This window comes from Crotalus tigris, unplaced genomic scaffold, assembly GCF_016545835.1.
Source record: "Crotalus tigris isolate CLP2741 ecotype Arizona unplaced genomic scaffold, ASM1654583v1 scf7180000024461.2689607, whole genome shotgun sequence".
Classification (NCBI taxonomy): domain Eukaryota; kingdom Metazoa; phylum Chordata; class Lepidosauria; order Squamata; family Viperidae; genus Crotalus; species Crotalus tigris.
In genome coordinates, this window is record NW_024100631.1 from 901,377 (window position 1) to 918,548 (window position 17,172).

The 17,172-nt window shown below is 46.1% G+C and overlaps 1 protein-coding gene across 7 annotated transcripts in view; it reads left to right on the forward strand.

Moving 5' to 3' along the window:
• Positions 1-1,415: 1,415 nt before the first annotated feature.
• The window catches only part of FBRSL1 (fibrosin like 1), a 456,102-nt gene continuing 440,345 nt past the window's right edge, over positions 1,416-17,172 (forward strand). For 5 of the 7 annotated variants that reach the window (XM_039332294.1, XM_039332296.1, XM_039332300.1 and 2 more), the window contains exon 1: positions 1,416-2,387. In XM_039332294.1, the coding sequence (XP_039188228.1) occupies positions 2,094-2,387 (294 nt within the window). In that variant the 5' untranslated portion in view covers positions 1,416-2,093. The remainder of the gene's footprint in view (positions 2,388-17,172) is intronic. The other 2 variants (XM_039332297.1, XM_039332298.1) reach the window with 1 other exon arrangement.

Below are 17,172 nucleotides of genomic sequence, written 5' to 3' on the forward strand. Positions count from 1 at the left end.
TGTGTGTGTGTGTGTGAGAGAGAGAGAGAGAGAGAGAGAGAGAGAGAGAGAGAGAGAGAGAGAGAGAGAGAGAGAGAGACCCTTCGAGGCGGGTGGTCGCCTCTCTCCTTTCCTCCCCCCCCACAGCCCCTCCAATTGGGGAGGAGGGGGCGGGACCGACGCCTGCCAGCCAGCCAGTCACGCGGCGGCGGAGGCGCGCGCGAGGCACTCGGAAAAGGGGGAGGGGGGGGAGAGCGAGCGCGAGATAGCGAGCGCGAGCGCGCGCGCGCGCGCGAGAGAGAGAGAGAGAGCACGCGCGCGCGCCAGGTGGTTGGGGAAGGCGCGCGGGGAGGGCGGGCGGGAGCGCGCGCGGGGAGGGCGGGCGGTCGGGAGCTGCGGCGAGCGAGTGACGCGCAGCTGGCCGGCCCTGCTCATGCGCAGCCGGCCGGGCGGTGCTAAAGCCCCGAGCGAGCCAGCGAGGAGGAGGAGGAGGGCGACCGGGGGGCGGCCGAGCGCAGGGCTGGGCAGCGGCGACGGCAGCGGGAGCAGCAGAAGCGGCGGCGGCGGCGGCGGCATGAGGAGGCGCAACCGGCGCGGCCCCTCCTGAGGCGCGCCCCGAGCCGGGGTGGGCGGCGCGCGCGCGGGCGAGGGAGGGCGGGAGGGAGGCGGGCGGGCGGGCAACGGGCGGCTGAGGGGCGCAGGCGGCGGCTGCTCCTGCCGGGCGGGGGGCGGGCGAGGGGAGCCCGCCGGGCCGGGCGAGGCGGGGGCAAAGTTGGGCAGGGGCCGAGCGGGCCGGCGGGCCCAGCCGCTCGCCCGCAGCCCCCGAGGAGGAGGAGGAGGAAGGCTCTGTCTTCGGCTCTGCTGCTGCTGGTCTTGCTGCAAGAGAGGAGCCTTTCCTTTCCTCTCCTCCTTCCTTCCTTCCTTCCTTCCTTCCTTCCTTCCTTCCTTCCTTCCTTCCTTCCTTCCTTCCTTCCTCCTTTCCTTCCTTCCTTCATCCTTTCCTTCCTTCCTTCATCCCTTCCTTCCTTCCTTCCTTCCTTCCTTCCATCTTTCCTCCCTCCCTTCTTCATTTCCTCCCTTCCTTCTTTCCTCCCTCCCTTCTTCATTTCCTTTCTTTCCTTTCCTTTCCTCCTTCCTTCCTTCCTTCCTCCTTTCCTTTCCTTTCCTTTCTCATTCCTTTCCCCCTTCCCCTTTTCTTTCAGCCTTCGTTCCTCCTTTCCTTCCGCCTTCCTTTCCTCCTTTCCTCCCTTCCTTCTTTCCTTCCTGACGCGCGCTTGGCCTCGCAACAAAGTTGCAGCGCCAGCCTCGGCGAAGCGGCCGGCGCCCCTCTTTGGCGCCCTCGCCTACTCGGGGCGCCCCCGGATTCGAACCCGGGGCGGGGCGCGGAAGGGAGGAAGGAAGGGGGGGGGGAAGAGAAAAAAAGGAGGGGGGGGGCTTCGGTTTAGTGCAGCCCCGCCGCCGCCGCCGCTGCTGCTGCTGCTCGTCTGGATTCGCCCTGCTGGATCTGCGGTGGATTGATTGATTTTTGGGGGTCTTTGGCCGAGCGGGAGGGGTGATCTGCCCCGGCTCCTGTGCCTCCGGGGAGCTCTGCTTTGGATTTGGGGAGGGGGGCGAAGCTTGGCTCTGCCTGCCTTCTCTCCCATCCCGCCGCCCCCCTTTTTTCCCTCTTTCTCCAGACCCGAACTTGAGATTCATCGCAGCGGGGCTGGTGTCCTTTTTTTTTTCCCCCGTCTTTTTTTTTTGCCCCCCTCCCCGTTTTTCTCCTCTTTCTGGTCTTCTTTTTCCTCTCTCCCCCCCCCCCAAAGAGGGGCGCCGTTTGTCAAGGTCACTGTGGATTTATCTTTGGGTTTTTGCCTGCCTCTGGATGTGGATTGCCCCCTGGGTGGCTTTCTCCTGCCTTAGCTTGGATCGCCCCTGGCTCTCTTTTCCAGGGCTGCTGGATTAGCTTTCTGGGCTCTCTCCTCCTTTGGCTGCCCTTTTGGTTCCTTTGGATTTCATGAGCCAGAAGAAAAAAGCAGCTCCGAGCCAGAGAAAGAGGCTGCTGGATCCTACAAAAAAATCCCAATAAGACTGAATTGTGTGTTTTGGGGTCTTAAACTCGGCTGGCTTTGGAAATGGATGGCAAGATCAGACAAAGCAGGAAATCCCGATCCCAAAGGGATCGGGTGAGGCGCAGAGACCCCAACGGCAGGGATAGACTTCACCAAAGCCCCTCCTCAACCTCCGAAAGGGAAGCCAGTCCTGGCAAAGAGAATACAAGCCAAAGTGGTCTGCTTCCCAAGAGCCAGGCTTCTGCGGGCAGAAATGCCAGACCTCCGAGGCGGCGGAGGCGGGAATCCAGTTCCCAGGAAGAGGATTTAATTGATGGATTTGCCATCGCCAGCTTCATCACCATGGAAGCCTTGGAGGTAAGATGTTGGTTTACCTGGATGGGGTGGTCCTGGTTGGGAGGAGGAACACGGGAGGAAGAGCTTGGTCATCATCTGGACCGTTTTGCTTGTGCTGGTCAATCTCATGGAACGTTTGAGGGGCTTGGGGGTCAACCTCTGAAGGAATTCAAGGTGGACCTTCAGACCTAGGAGCTGGTCTGTGTTGGTCTCCATCTGTGGGACCATTTTGCTTGCACTGGTCGGTCTCACTGAACTTTTGGGAGCGGGGGGGGCTGAGTGGGTGGGACTGACATTTGGAGGAATTAAAAGTGGACCTTCAGACCTGGGAGCTGGTCTCTGTTGGTCTCCATCTGTGGGACCGCTTTGCTTGTGCTGGTCAATCTCATTGAACTTTTGAGGGGCTCGATGTCAACATCTGGACGAATTAAAGGTGGACCTTCAGGTCTTGGTCTGTGGTGGTCTCCATCTGTGATCCAAAGCACGCTAAACATCTGGCAACTGTCTTGGGTGTACTTGTGCCCTCTTCAGAGCTGATGTAGGCCAAGTCTTCTGGTTGACCCTTGCTCTCCATTTCAGCTGGGAAGCAGTGAGGGTCACTGAGGCAAGCTGTGTGTTGGTTTAGCTTTGTAATGGGCTTGCCAACCTGTTTGGAGCACAGGGAGGTGAAGGCAAAACTTTCTTTAAATGCCAGCCCTGCAGAAAGTGCACCACTGTTTTAAAAACTGGGTTGAATGAGAAAATAGAGAGCTTTGGAGCCTGGGGTGTCAATTGCCCCAACTAGGATAATTCTCTGGCTGTTGGGAGAAGCAGCTGTTGAATCAGGCTGGAGAGATTTTCCCTGTTGGCCTGAATGTGCTTTTGGTTTTTAAGGCAGAAGAGAAATTAAGAATAATCGGAGGGAATTGCTTTGCTTGGTATTATTGTATTGAAGTTGGTATTGGCTTGTTTCTTCTGCATATAAAAGTTAAGCGAAGCGAGCAACAATATTTTTAGAGAGTTTGGACAAAATGGGGGATTTTGTGTTGCTAGTGATTTTTTTTTGGTTGTTTTGTTTTTCTGTTCAGTTTTTATTCATGATGTGATGGGAAAGTCTGAATGGGTAAGAATTTCTGGTAACGTGTTTTTATCCTGCTATATATCTTAGTCATTTTCGATGGGCTTCCCTTCCATTAAGAAACAAAAAGGTTTGGGTAGTGTTACCATTCTGGATTGTGTGTGTTTTTTTTTAAGGAATAAGTCAAAACAACTGAACCAGAACGGGCTACCTTAGAAATCTGGTGATCATTGCATGCAAGGTGTAATATGGAGTAACACTGATACTTGCCCAAATAAAGAATTGTTCTAAAGTTGGCCAATTGGTCTGTCTAGAATGTATTATGAATATGATGTGTTTTTCCTTGTTGTTTTCCCTGGAAGATTCACTTTGAAGGTGTAGGAAGTCACCTCAGGATTTCCTGTTGTACTTTGTCAAACTTTTTCTGGTTGAGCACTGTCCGTTTCTCCCAAGGTACAGGTGTTACTCTGAAAGCTTTCATTTCCGTGGATTAAAAAGAAAACAACCGTGCTATTTTTTGAAATCTGCTGTAATGGGTGTTTGGAGAAAGATGTCCCTTCCATGCGGTGAAGTTGCATGCATGTGAAGTCTAAAAGTATTTTTCATCAGACTGTTATTGTGACTGTTTTAACCAGAAGGCTGACAGGATGAAATCTGCATGTTTCTTGTCTCGATTGTGGTGGTAGCAGATGCAAGGAAATTTCCTGCTTGTTTGTCATTGTTCTTGTTCTCACTGTCTTTACTTTCCCTGGTATTTTCCTGCAAAACGATGGCTATCTATCTGTCAAGCACTCAAATTAGTTGCTAATCAAATTGATGGGCCTCTAGAACAGTTGTTAAGAGAATTCGTAATATTTCTGCTGTCTAATATATCTTGGTCGGATGCCAGCTGGAAAAGCTGCTTCGGTGTCTTCTGCTTCGGTGATGGTCCTTAGAGCATCCTATCTTTGACAAAGTTGGGTGGTTTGAAAGAATTGCACAAGGCCATTGTGACAAACAAGGGGGTTTGTCCACTGATCACCAATAAACAAGATGCAAATTGTCAGAAAGCGCCCAGCTTTATTCTCTCTAAAACTGCATTTTTGTGAAAATGGAGAATGTATACAATGTATGGTTCTCTCTGTAGTGAAGAATACCTAAAGATTTCACGTGCTTTACTCTTCAATAATAGATTAAATTTGAATTGCTGGCTTGGTGTATATTTATATCATGAATCAGTTCTGTTGCTTATCTAGGGAGATTTAAATCGCTCCAGTGTCTGGAGTAAGGTGTGTGTTTTCTTTCCAAATTAGCTTACACCTCTGTATGTCATTTGGCCTCAAGATGATTCCCACAAAGTGTAAACCCAATGACTAGGTTCACCCATAATCTGGAGTTTTGTTCACAATCAAGAGAAAAGTGCTCACAAAACAAGTAATATGTGCAAGTCTATCTTTGCTGGTGTGCGGTGGCATTTTTACAAGATAAATGGTTCTCTGTGCATGGAATTACTTGGCAGTGGGGATTCTTTCCGTCCTCAAAGTAAGTCTCTTTATGGATTTTCTTTCTTAAAAGTGTTTGTCAACATCCTTGAAACTGACTGAGAACCGCAAAATTAGGGCTGTAATTAAGCGAATAAATAAGGAACCGAAATGAATAGACAGGTGTACCTATCTTTCCAGCAGATCCTGCAAGTGATACTTGGGAGCGCTTGAACAATAAAAGAGAAGGATGAAAGGGATCTTATCAGTCTCTCAGATGATTGAACCTTGATCAACCGGTTTACAAAGACGGCAAAAGATCACTTAAAAAAAAGACTCTGTCTGTGTTTACATCACTTGTGTATCCCTTGAAATGGCTTGTGGAAATAATTGCATGGAAATGCTAGCTTTAGCTTCCCTCCACCAAATGTCATTTTGGCAGAACAAAAAAAGGCTGCAATTTTGCCACCCCTATTCAAGCGATCCTTTTTTTTTTTAACCAGAGCTTCTTCAGGCAAGGCAGTAGGCCCTTCCTTTTTATTTATTTATTATTTTATTTGTTAAGTTTATTTGCTGTTTATCTCGCAGCTTGCAACAGTAAAAAAAGAAAGAGATGAAAAGACCGTCAACAAAACAAAAGTAAAATAAACAATGGAGAAGACGGTGAGAATACTTCAGTAAAATAACAAAAGATGGACAGGTGGGGAGCAGAGAGAGGCAGAGTCTGCTATCAATCATGGTTTCCTATCGCCCAAATATAGCACTGACTTTGAAACTGAGGGTGGCATTTGCCACCCATTTGAAAGATTGGCTATGTCAAGTTTTGGGGGAAAAAAATTGATTAGCCAAGAATACTCAGCAGAACTTAAAGGTCGAGATCTGGTTTGTAGTAGGGATTTAGCTAAATGGAGCGATCAGTACTTGTGGCTTAGCCCTTGCGCTCTGCAGCCTTAACCTAGGAGAGGGCCACCTTGAAGGATTATTTTGTAGGGATTCATTGTATGAATATGCTTGGGATAAAATGCAACCATGATTGAACTCTGGCTAATGGTGCAGGGTGAGCCTAGTGTGGCCAGCCAGCCCTGTCATTAGATGAAAGGAGAAAAACAGGTTCCGATGAATGGCAATAATGCCATAGAGCAGTGTGTTGCGATCCTTAAATTTAGAACACAGAATACTAAGGTTGGAAGGGACTTTGGGGGATCTTCTAGTCCACCTCCCTGCCCATGGCAGGAGACTCTATACCTTTCTGGACAAATTTCTTTTTAAAAATCACTAGTGATGGAGCAGCCTCGACTTCTGGAGGTTCCACTGATGGATTGTTCTCACTGTTAGGAAAGTTCTAGGTTGCTTCTCTCCTTGATCAGTTTCCATCTGTCGCTTCTTGTCCTGCCTTCAGGTGCTTTGGAGAATAGCTTGACTGCCTCTTCCTTGGGGCAGCCCCTGAGATATTGGAAGACTGCTGTCATGTCGCCCCTCGTCTTTCTCTTTATTAGACTAGACATGCCCAGTTTCTTCAATCGTTCATTTTTAGGATGTTTTTAGAGGTGATGGAGCTATTTTTGTGGATGCCCACATGACATGACCCGCAGCGTAGAGAGTTGGGATCTGTGCAAAAGCGAACTAGGCCAGGGGTCCCATAGGATCTTTAAAGGCTCGTCCTGCTTATAGGATGGCGGCATCTGCCTAGAGCCCTACCTCATTAATATGCAACTTTTGCTTTCTCGCCGTTCATTGCAATAAACAACCTACACAGGATCCATTTGTTTTCTTTCGAGAGCCAGAGTGGGAGGGGGCGAGTTGCCTCTCCAGAAGGCAGTTGTGTTGGCATAAGTGTGCATTTGGATGGGTGTGTTCTTTTCACACACACGTTCAGAAACAAAACAAGATGGGAATTCAGAAGCAAGGCTGACTCTGGTTTTTTTTCTCTTCTTCTTCATATCAAGATGCGATTGCTCTTGTTGTTCGTGGGGAAATGCCAGAGGAGCTTCTGGTATTATCCAGAAATCAAGGGGATTACCAGGGCCAAAACTCCCAAAATTAGTAGCATGTGCTCGGCTCATGTTATAGGACTTTTTCTGTCTTCTTATGGTGAGTTGCATCTTGTAAATTGAGGTCTAGTTGTGTTGTAGACCGCTAGAGAGAAATCTAGTTGTTTTTTTCCAATGCGTTCTGTGTTTTGCAGTGCAAACGTTCCTAGATTAATGCTGTGTCCTTGCAGTTATAAAAAAAGCTTTGCATTGCTAATATATTCTACTTGTGCAATTTTATATAGATAACCCTTGATTTGTGACGACAACGGAGCCCAGAATTTCTCTTAGTAGGCAAGACAGTTGTTAAGTGAGTTTGGCCCCAGGTGATGACCTTTCTTGTCACAATTGTTCAGTGAAGCACTGCAGTTGTTAAACTAGTAACACGGTTATTAAGTGAATCTGGCTTCCCCCCTTGAATTTGCGTGTCAGAAGGTCGCAAAAGGAGGTCACCTGACCCCGGGACACTGCAACCGTCATAAATATGAACCAGTTGCCAAAACGATCGTAAGAGACTTTTTCCAGTGCCGTTGTAACTTTGAAACTGTCACTAAATGAATGGTTGTACTCAGAGGTTATTGTGTCCTATTGGAAGGAAAGCATTGATCTAGCAAGAAATATTATATATTTCACTTAAGGTAATTCTTTTCATCTTTTTTGATAGACTCCGTTCATCTTGTGAAACTCTAGCCTGGTTGACTTGCTATTCGCTGGGTGCGTTGTGTCAAACCAGGCATTGCGAGTGGTAAAAATGGCTTTGGTGTGGATCAAGTCAGTTGTGGTATATTCAGCCAGATATGGCTTAGTTCAGGAGTTGAGGCTTCTGCTGGCCAAAGAGTGGCCATAGATGGAAGCTGGAGAACATCTGGAGCATTCAAAGCATGTCACGGGTGGCCTTCTGATGATGGAAATACGGTGGGCTATATTCTCTATGTTCAAAGCCCTGAAAAATTAGAGAGCAAGGTGGTAAGTTCTTCTGTCCTTATTGGAATACTTGTGACCATCCCAGGTTAAGGTGAATCTCCTTCGAGTCAGAACTTTAAGCTGATGAATTTATGACAGCATCTGTGCACATCTGGGGCTAACAGTACGGAGTTGGCTCGTTGCCCTCTGTTTTCTGAGATGTTTATCTTCCCAATTTAAACTTTAGACTTGCTAAACCAGATCTGTCCCTGCTTAGCTTATTGAGATCACCCTGGATCCACCATCTAAATAACTTCTTTCTGGACAGGTGTGCACCTTTCCAAGAAAAGCAACTAGAGTGTTAGCTATAGATGATTTTCACTTAGGAGGAATGGCTGCTGGGTCCTTGAAAATGAAAAGCAGGTCTCGTGTTATTTTGATGTGTGAGAACTTTCCTTCGCAGTTAATGTTGTTGGAAAAAATGAAGTTATGACCGGGTGTGGTTTCTTGGTGGTTTTAAGCCAATGCTGTTATTTTCTTTGAAATCTACAGACTAGTTGGACAAGCAAACGTTTTGTGCATGGGGCATTTCTATTCTCGTTGCATTGTATCAGTTGCGCAAGTAGGTAAATATAACTGCAAAACCTGGTTCTATAAGAACTAAGCATTAAGAAAAACGGGGGGGGGGGAGAAAGCTAGTCTGTGGGACTTTTTTTTTTCCCTGCAGAATTTCCGAACTGCCATCTCTCTGCATTAAAAGGAAACGTTGTGGTGATGAAATTGGGAAGTTGTATTTTACTTATCTCGTTGCTCGGGGATTTCCCTCTTCCTGTAAAACTTACCACGGTAGTGTTGTTGCAAGAACTCGGTTCTTGTGCTCAGGCCCTTTTGCTTAGCACTGAACCAGGCAGAACTGGGACTTCAGAAAGGCTGTGGGTTTTGCAAGCAAGCATGTCGTTGATTATTATCTAGCAATTCCCTTAAGGCTGAGTAAACTACACAGATGCGGAAGGAAAGCCTGACCCTCGGTCGCCAGTCCTCCTCCAGTGCCCTAATCAAACATGGTATGCTAAGGTGGTGTTTTGAAGCACACTGTCTGGACAGCTGTGTAAATTCACCAGGGGGTTGTGTACAGTTGTCTGGGACTTTGCATGATTTTGGACCCTGCTACAATCAGTCAGCGGTCTCCATCTCACAAGTTCAAATGTAAAAACCGTTTTCTCATGTTCAGCGCATTTCTTTTCCAAAAGAGAAGCAAAGGGCAAGATCCGAACCAGGCTCACATCAATCATCTAATCACCTTATGGGAGTAATTACCTACCCAGAAAAAAAAAGGGGGGGGATGAGCTTAGAATTTGTTGGACAAAGTGGAGTCGATAGTGCTCTGAGTATTGCAAAAGGACGATTTTGGTGGAGTTACCCCTTGGAAGAAGAAAAAGAAAAAAAGACAGGCTGAGAAATTGAACAAACCTGGTTTTTAAAGAACTGTGGAGGAGGAAGAAAGTTGTGGGGGAAACACATCCCGGGAGGTAATGCAGTTGGCGGGAACGGTTATGTGACTACATTCTACATTTGGTCCAAGTTTTCTCTTCAGAAATAACTGAACAGCTTGTCTTTGGTAAGGCGGCACAGGCGGCTTCCTTGCTACTGAGTAACCTTAATGGCAAATCAGATATTAGAATTTAGCAGGTAAGCATTTCAAAAGAACTGGGAGCAGTGAACTGCATTTGGTTTCTGTCTTGTGGAAGTTACAGATGTTCTGGTTTACACAGAAGGATGACACGTTTGGTATAGGTTACAGGCATCATCAGCCCAAAAACCAGGAGTCTGGGAGTTTTAGTCCTGCTTTAGGCATGGAAGTTGCTGGAGTGACTTTGGGCCAGTCCTTCTCTCTCTCCCTCTCCCCCCCCTCTCTCTCCCTCTCTCCCTCCCTCCCTCTCTCCCTCTCCCTCCCTCTCTCCCTCTCCCCCTCCCTCCCTCTCCCCCTCCCTCCCCCTCCCTCCCTCTCTCTCTCCTTCCCCCTCCCTCCCTCTCTCTCTCCCTCCCCCTCCCTCCCTCCCTCTCTCCCTCTCCCTCCCTCCCTCTCTCCCTCTCCCTCCCTCCCTCTCTCTCCCTCCCTCTCCCTCTCTCCCTTCCTCCCTCTCTCTCCCTCTCCTCCCTCCTTCTCTCTCTCTCCCTCCCTCCCTCCCTCTCTCTCCCTCTCTCCTCACTCTCTCTCCCTCCCTCTCCCCTCCCTCTCTCTCTCTCCCTCCCTCTCCCCCTCTCCCTCCCTCCCTCTTTCTCTCTCTCTCTCTCCCTCTCTCTCTCTCTCTCTCCCCCCCCCCTTAGGAAGAAGGCTGAGAAATGGCCAACAGCTCCCGAACATCTTGCCAAAGAAACTGCGTAGACTTGTCCACAGAGTTGCCAGGAGTTTGAAGGCAGCGAAACAAACACAAAAAGTAGCATTGGGGATTTTTGAACAGAAATGTAAACTTGCAGAGGAAAGCAGTGAATTTTCTTACACTTGTTGTGAATTACAGATAGTCCTTGACTTAGAATTGGGACCAGGTTTTCCATTACTAGGCAAAGTGATGATTATATGAGTCTCCCCTGGTTTTACAATCCTTTTCACCATGGTTAGTTGAAATCCACACATCTTACAATTGTTAAGGTTGAGAAACTGTGAGATGGTTACATTAGGGGAACCCCCCAAAGCTCTTCTTCTTTTTTTGCTGTCTCCCCAAGAAATCTGGACTTCCAAGGGATCACTGTTTCATGATGGATCTTCATTAATATGAATTTGCCCGCCCTCACCGCTTCCTTGAAAGCCATGTAATCTAGTCAAAAACAACCACATCTTGTGGCAGACAATCCATTAGCGTGAAATATATTTTCACTCCTTAAAAAAAAAAAAAAAACCCACACCATTTCATCTCCAAGGCTTGGAAAAAAACGCAAGGGTGAAAAATATTTTTCTTTGAGCCGTGAGACGCTGTCATGCAATGCCTCAGCAGAATGGAATCTTTTGGCATTTGGGGACTGGATTTTATTGCTGTATTTTTTTTTCCTTTTGTTTTTTCTGTTTCCTGTTCTGATCGCCCAGAGATTATCAGGGTTAGGGAAGGTTATCAGTACTGTTGAATAATTCACTATTTATTCAGGCTCTGTCTTGTTATCTCTTTTTGAAGAAGCCTCCTTGAATGAAACCTTGGAAAGTTCTTGCTTCCCAACATTAGCTAATACCACTAGATGAACCATTAATCTTAAATTTGGACCCTTGACCATAGTTTAACCACTCCAGTTTGTTTTAAAACTCCAGTGATGGAAAACAAGCTAATGGCAAATCTAATTAGACCAGGGAACAATGTTCAAAGCCAGCTGTTTAATTGGGAATCTAGACCAGATCAACCAGCTGCTGCTGCTGCTGCTGCTGCTGCTGCTGCTGCTTCTTCTTCTTCTTCTTCTTCTTCTTCTTCTTCTTCTTCTTCTTCTTCTTCTTCTTCTTCTTCTTCTTCTTCTTCTTCTTCTTCTTCTTCTTCTTCTTCTTCCTCTTCCTCCTCCTTCTCCTCCTCCTTCTCCTTCTCCTTCTTCCTCTTCTCCTTCTCCTTCTCCTTTTTCCTCTTCCCCTTCTTCTTCTTCTTCTTCTTCTTCTTCTTCTTCTTCTTCTTCTTCTTCTTCTTCTTCTTCTTCTTCTTCTTCTTCTTCTTCTTCCTCCTCCTCCTCCTCCTCCTCCTCCTTCTTCTTCTTCCTACTACTCCTACTCCTCAACAGATTTCAATGTAGGAAGGTATGGAAGAGTTAGCCAATGAACAGGAGTGATTTTAAAACTATAATGAAGTGTAAGAAGTCCTATAAGATAAGGCGCTTCTTTCTAGAGATTGTACAAGTTAAGAATATGTGGTATTGTGCTGGATCGAGCATTTTAAATCATATTTTTCACACTTCCCCAAGCTTCTTGAGTTGTTTTCCCCTTTATGATTTTCATCCATGGAATCCTTCCCAAGCTCATTCTCTAAGTTTGTTGAAATCAGCTCTTTTAAAGTCTAAGACACTGGTTTGATTATGTTCTATTGCTTGGGTCTGCATTATATTGAATTCCAATATGGCATGGTCTCCCTTCCCCAACATTCCAGCAATTTCAACCCCTTTTATCACTTCTTCTCTGTTAGGAAGAATTGGGCCCATTATAGGTGTCCCTCTACTTCCCTCCTCTACCTTTTGGATGACAAAGCTGTCAGCTAGGTTGATCAGGAACCTGTTTGACCCCCCCCCCATTCTGAGTTTGTTTCCCAGTTAATGTCAGGGTAGTTAAAGTCCCCTGTTACTAGTGGGCTGTGTTTCCTACATGCCATCCCTTGTCCTTCTCAGTGGGCAGGGAGGTTACCAACTTGATACCATAAGTATTGCATTTCTTGCAGATCTTGAAATAGACTCCCCAAGCTGAGTCAGCTGCTGCTCTAAAGTGCAGTTGGACATGTTTCTTTGCTTGGCTGGTTTGCTGAAAGAATTGGCAAGCGAGCAGCAGCGCCGGCAGCATCCCTTGATCCTGATGGAAATATAGCTTAAATGAAAAGCTAGCTGATTTCTTAGTTGCAAAGTCTTACAAAGTCCTTTATCATTTGATGGTTTCAGGATGTTTACACTCGAACAGATCAAGGCAGTCTTTTACAACCTTGTGTCCTTCTGATGTGTTGGATACTGGGAAATCTGGATGTTCCTGGCTCAACCATCTGTTCTGAGTTGGAGAAGGGTGATCCAGGGTCCTAGGTCACCTGCATTTTGTATGGTCCTAAGAATGGTGGAACATTGGGACGGAAAGACGAAAGGAACAGGATTCAGTTTTACTATTTCTTCCATCTGAAGATTGTCTCTTGCCCTCTAAACCAGTGTTTCTCAACCTTGACCATTTTAAGGCATGTGGACTTCAACTCGCAGAATTCCACAGCCAGCAATGCTGGCTGTGGAATTCTGGGAGTTGAAGTCCACATGCCTTAAAATGGTCAAGGTTGAGAAACACTGCGAGTCTAAACTCAAGGATAAGGTCTTAGAATCTCAGTAGAGATTGGAGATTTCTGTTGGCGCCCAACATAATGGGACCATAACAGAGTTGGAAGCAACCTTGGAGGTCTTCTAGTCCAACCCCCTGCTCAAGCAGAAGACCTTATACTATTCCAGACAAGTGGCTGTCCATTCTCTTCTTAAAAACCTCCAGTGATGGAGCACCCACAACTTCTGGAGGCAAGGCGTTCCACTGGCTAATTGTTCTCACTGCCAGGAAATTTCTCCTTCATTCTAGGTTGCTTCTCTCCTTGATAGGTTTCCATCCATTGCTTCTTGTCCTGCCTTCAGGTGCTTTGGAGACTAAGTTGACCCCCCCTCTTCTTGGTGGCAGCCCCTCAGATATTGGAAGATTGCTATCATGTCTCCCCTGGTCCTTCTCTTCACTAGAGTAGCCCTGCCCTGTTCCTGCAACCGTTCTTCATATGTTTTAGCCTCCAGTCCCCTGATCATCTTTGTTGCTCCTCTCTGCACTCTTTCTAGAATCGCAACATATTTTTTTTATAGCGTGGAGACCAACATTGGTTGCACTATTTCAAGACCCTGACTTCGCCCTCAACCCTAATAGAGATTTGCCACCTATGCCAGGATTAATAGCCTGCATGCTCAAGTGTGTTCTCGCTCGGGGCCTTTTTCTGGATCAGAATTAAAAGCCCTTTCAACTGAACATCCTATTTTCAGTGACAGGCAAATAGCTTTATTCAGGAAGTGTTTAAGGGGAACGCAAAGGAAGAATTTTTATCTTTCTCTTGTTTCCAGCAGCTGTTGAAATTCACGCTGTCTCTGATTTCAAAGACATTGTGCTTAGCAGCTAAGGTCTTATTTTCTGTAGATTGATCCAGTCCTCCTTTTAAAGAGATAGCCATGCTGAGGGAGGGCTAGCTGCTCTTCTGGGGCCATTTCTGTGCTGCTTAAACCACACAGACATGTAGGAACCGTTGTGCCTCCAACATGCCCTGCCCTGCAAGCAAACAGATGTTCTGCTGGGTTCTTGTTGTTCTGCTGCATTTGACAGTTGAAAACTTGATAAATCTTCCTGGAGAGATAATTGGGTGAATGTCTCCAGCTATAAAAATCCTGCCTTGTTTAAGGAAGGCAGCCAGGAAGGAAGGAAGGGCAAGGGATTAGGTAGTGATGGAATAAGAGACTGAAATCTGCTCACCTTCAACTTTTTAATTTTTTTTACTGACATTTTTGTCCTACAAAATATGAGTTATACTGAGCGATACTTCATCAAGAGAGATGTTTTTGCAGAAAGACCTTTTTTATAGTAGGGCAGTCATATTAAGCTCACCTGAAAAGCCTGCAGGATTTTAATTTAGATTTTAAGAATGGGTCATGAAGCAAACTCTTGCAAAAAAAAGAAGGGGGGGGGCTGGAGGAAGTAGTTGGACTAAGGAGTGGAGCTCTTGGGTGCTCTCTGAACTTGATTATTTTCTTGCAGATGATTCATTACCCAACTAGGTAATATCATCAGAACATCATACACTGATGATGTTACCTAGTTGGGTAATGAAACGTCTGCAAGAAAGTAACCCAGCTCAGAGAGTGCCAAGGACCCCATAGTTCATCCTTGGGCTACAAATATTCTATTTTACTTGATTGTTATTAATGGATTCCCCCCCCCCCCAATCAACAGTTCCCTGTTTCCAGTGCATATTAATGCTCATGGATAATTGGAATTTGAGGGATTTGGGATCATTTATATCAGATGATCCCCCTTCCACACTGGTTCCTGAATCAGACATGTTCACAATTGCTTTGTTGACGTGATTCTTGTCACCGGACACTTTAATACAAAACAGATTCGTTGCTTCTTATTGCATTCATATGTTGGAGAGTTTAAGGGGGGGAAATACTTATTACCCAATTGTTGTTTGAGTATTTCTTTTATCCCTGCAGCATTGTTTTGCTTTTTAGTAGGAAGCTTAAAACTGGATCCTTTGGTTCTTGAAGGTTGCAAAATAGTGGCTAAGGACGGTGATCTCATCCCCTGGATTGTAAGACAGAGTTTTGATGTGATTTTTCAAATAAGGAGGCAGCTTTTCCTTTAAATAGCCACAAGATCTTCTGTGTGCCCACAACCACTGTTAATTGAAGGAGGAAACTGGAAGGATGGATGTTGTAGAGTTAAAAAGAGGCAGCTTATGGAATCAGTCAAACTTGGTATAAAATAATTATGGTGTTTTGACAGCCTTGTTAATAACTTACAACCATTGGAAGAAATATAATTATAGCATTGCAAGTTTCCTGGCATTTCTGTCAAGATTTGTAAAATTAAATAAAGGATGTGAAATCCATTAAAAATGGTTGGGATAGCAGAACTCCCAGACGATCGGTTGTTCCATTAAAGTAAAAATAATATCAATTAAAAAAAAATACAACTTTGGTCACCTGAAGATCTCTGCATTTCTTGTTGCTGCTGCTTTGACGTTGTTGTTGCTAGTTGTAAAGTCGTGTCCAACCCGTCGCGGCCCCATGGACAATGTTCCTCCAGGCCTTCCTGTCCTCTACCATCTTCTGGAGTCCATTTAAGCTCACGCCTCCTGCTTCGGTGACTCCATCCAGCCACCTCCTTCTCCGTCGTCCCCTTCTTCTCTTGCCCTCCATCTTTCCCAGCATCAGGCTCTTCTCCAGTGAGCCCTTCCTTCTCATTAGGTGGCTAAAGGACTTGAGTTTCAACTTCAGGAGCTGGCCTTCTAAAGAGCAGTCGGGGTTGTTAAATCAGCCCTTTGGAAATGAGGAGCTTTCTTTATTGACGAATGTGTACGTTAAATATGGAAATAAAATGGACATCCCTCTTTTACATGGTGGGAAAGGAGAACCCTGTCCCCTGTAATGATTAAAATCCCCTGAAACCTTGTCAACGAGCATGTATTTCAGGGATTGTATAATTATGCGATTATTGACAAAGACAGAAGCCCCCCCCCCACTGTCCCTCCTCTCTCTCTCTCTCTCTCTCTCTCTCTCTCTCTCTTTCACACACACACATACACCCGCAAACATTGGTTCACAAGTTCAAATACATCGCTATAAGTGGCTCAGGAATGTGTGTTTTTCAATTACACTGCAGAATGTCTAATAACAAAAGAATATTTATTTATCGTCAAATTGCTCCTGGCGTTTAACTAATTGCTTTTGATCAAGATTCATTTTGGGAGGGGGGAAGAATAAATGCAGGGGAGTTTTGGGTTGCTTCTTTCTTAAACAGCTCAGCGAGTGGCCTGCTAATTTTACTTTAATGGAAGGGTGTGGTTTAACACGCCTTACTTAAGTGCTGACTTAGGACAAGCCTGGAATAAATTGACTCCTTTAAAAGGGCAACTGCCCAGGAATGCAATAGCAGATGGAGTCCCAAGCTGGTAGAAACCCAGTTGCTGGCAAAACATACAGGTAGTCCTCTGACCATGACTGAGCCCAAAATTTCTGTGGCCCAGTGAGACATTGGTTAAGTGAGTTTCATCCCATTTTTTACAACTTTTCTGGCCAGAGTTTGTGAACTGAATCCCTGCAGTTGTTGAGTTAGTCACACGGTGGTTAATTGAATCCGGCTTCCTCACTGATTTTGCTTGTCGGAAGGTTGTAAAAAAGGGGATCACATGACCCCAGGACACTGCAACCGTCATAAATACGAGTCAGTTGTCAAGTGTTTGAATTTTGACCACACGGCCATGGGGATGCTGCAATGTGAAAACGGTGTCAAAAACGGTCACAAGTCACTTTTTTCAATGGCTGTCTAGTCTCTTCCTAAAAATTTCCAGTATTGGAGCATTCACCGCTTCTGGAGGCAGGTTGTTCCACTGGTTAACTGTTCTCTCTGCCAGGAAGTTTCTCCTTAGTTCTAGGTTGCTTCTCTCCTTGCTTCTTGTCCTGCCTTCGGGTGCTTTGGAGAAGAGCTAGACTCCCTCTTCTTTGGGGCAGCCCCTGAGATATTGGAAGACTGCTATCATGTCCCCCCTCGTCCTTCTCTTCGTTAAATTAGACATACTCAATTCCTGCACCGGTTCATCTGGTTTAGCCTCCAGTCCCCTGATCATCTTTGTTGCTCTTCTCTGCACTCTTTCTAGAGCAGTGGTTCTCAACCTGTGGGTCGGGACCCCATTTGGGGTCAAACGACCATTTCACGGGGGTCGCCAAACAACGCAGTCCGCCATTGTTTCCCCCTTTTTCCTTAGCTGTGCTGCCCCCTTTTATTCTATTGGCTTTTGAAAGCCAATAGAATAGACTCTCTTGAATAGAGTCTAATTCTATTGGCTTTCAAAAGCCAATAGGAATTGTCCAGGCTGTCTCTGCCCTGCTGAGCCCGCCAAAAGTCCCAT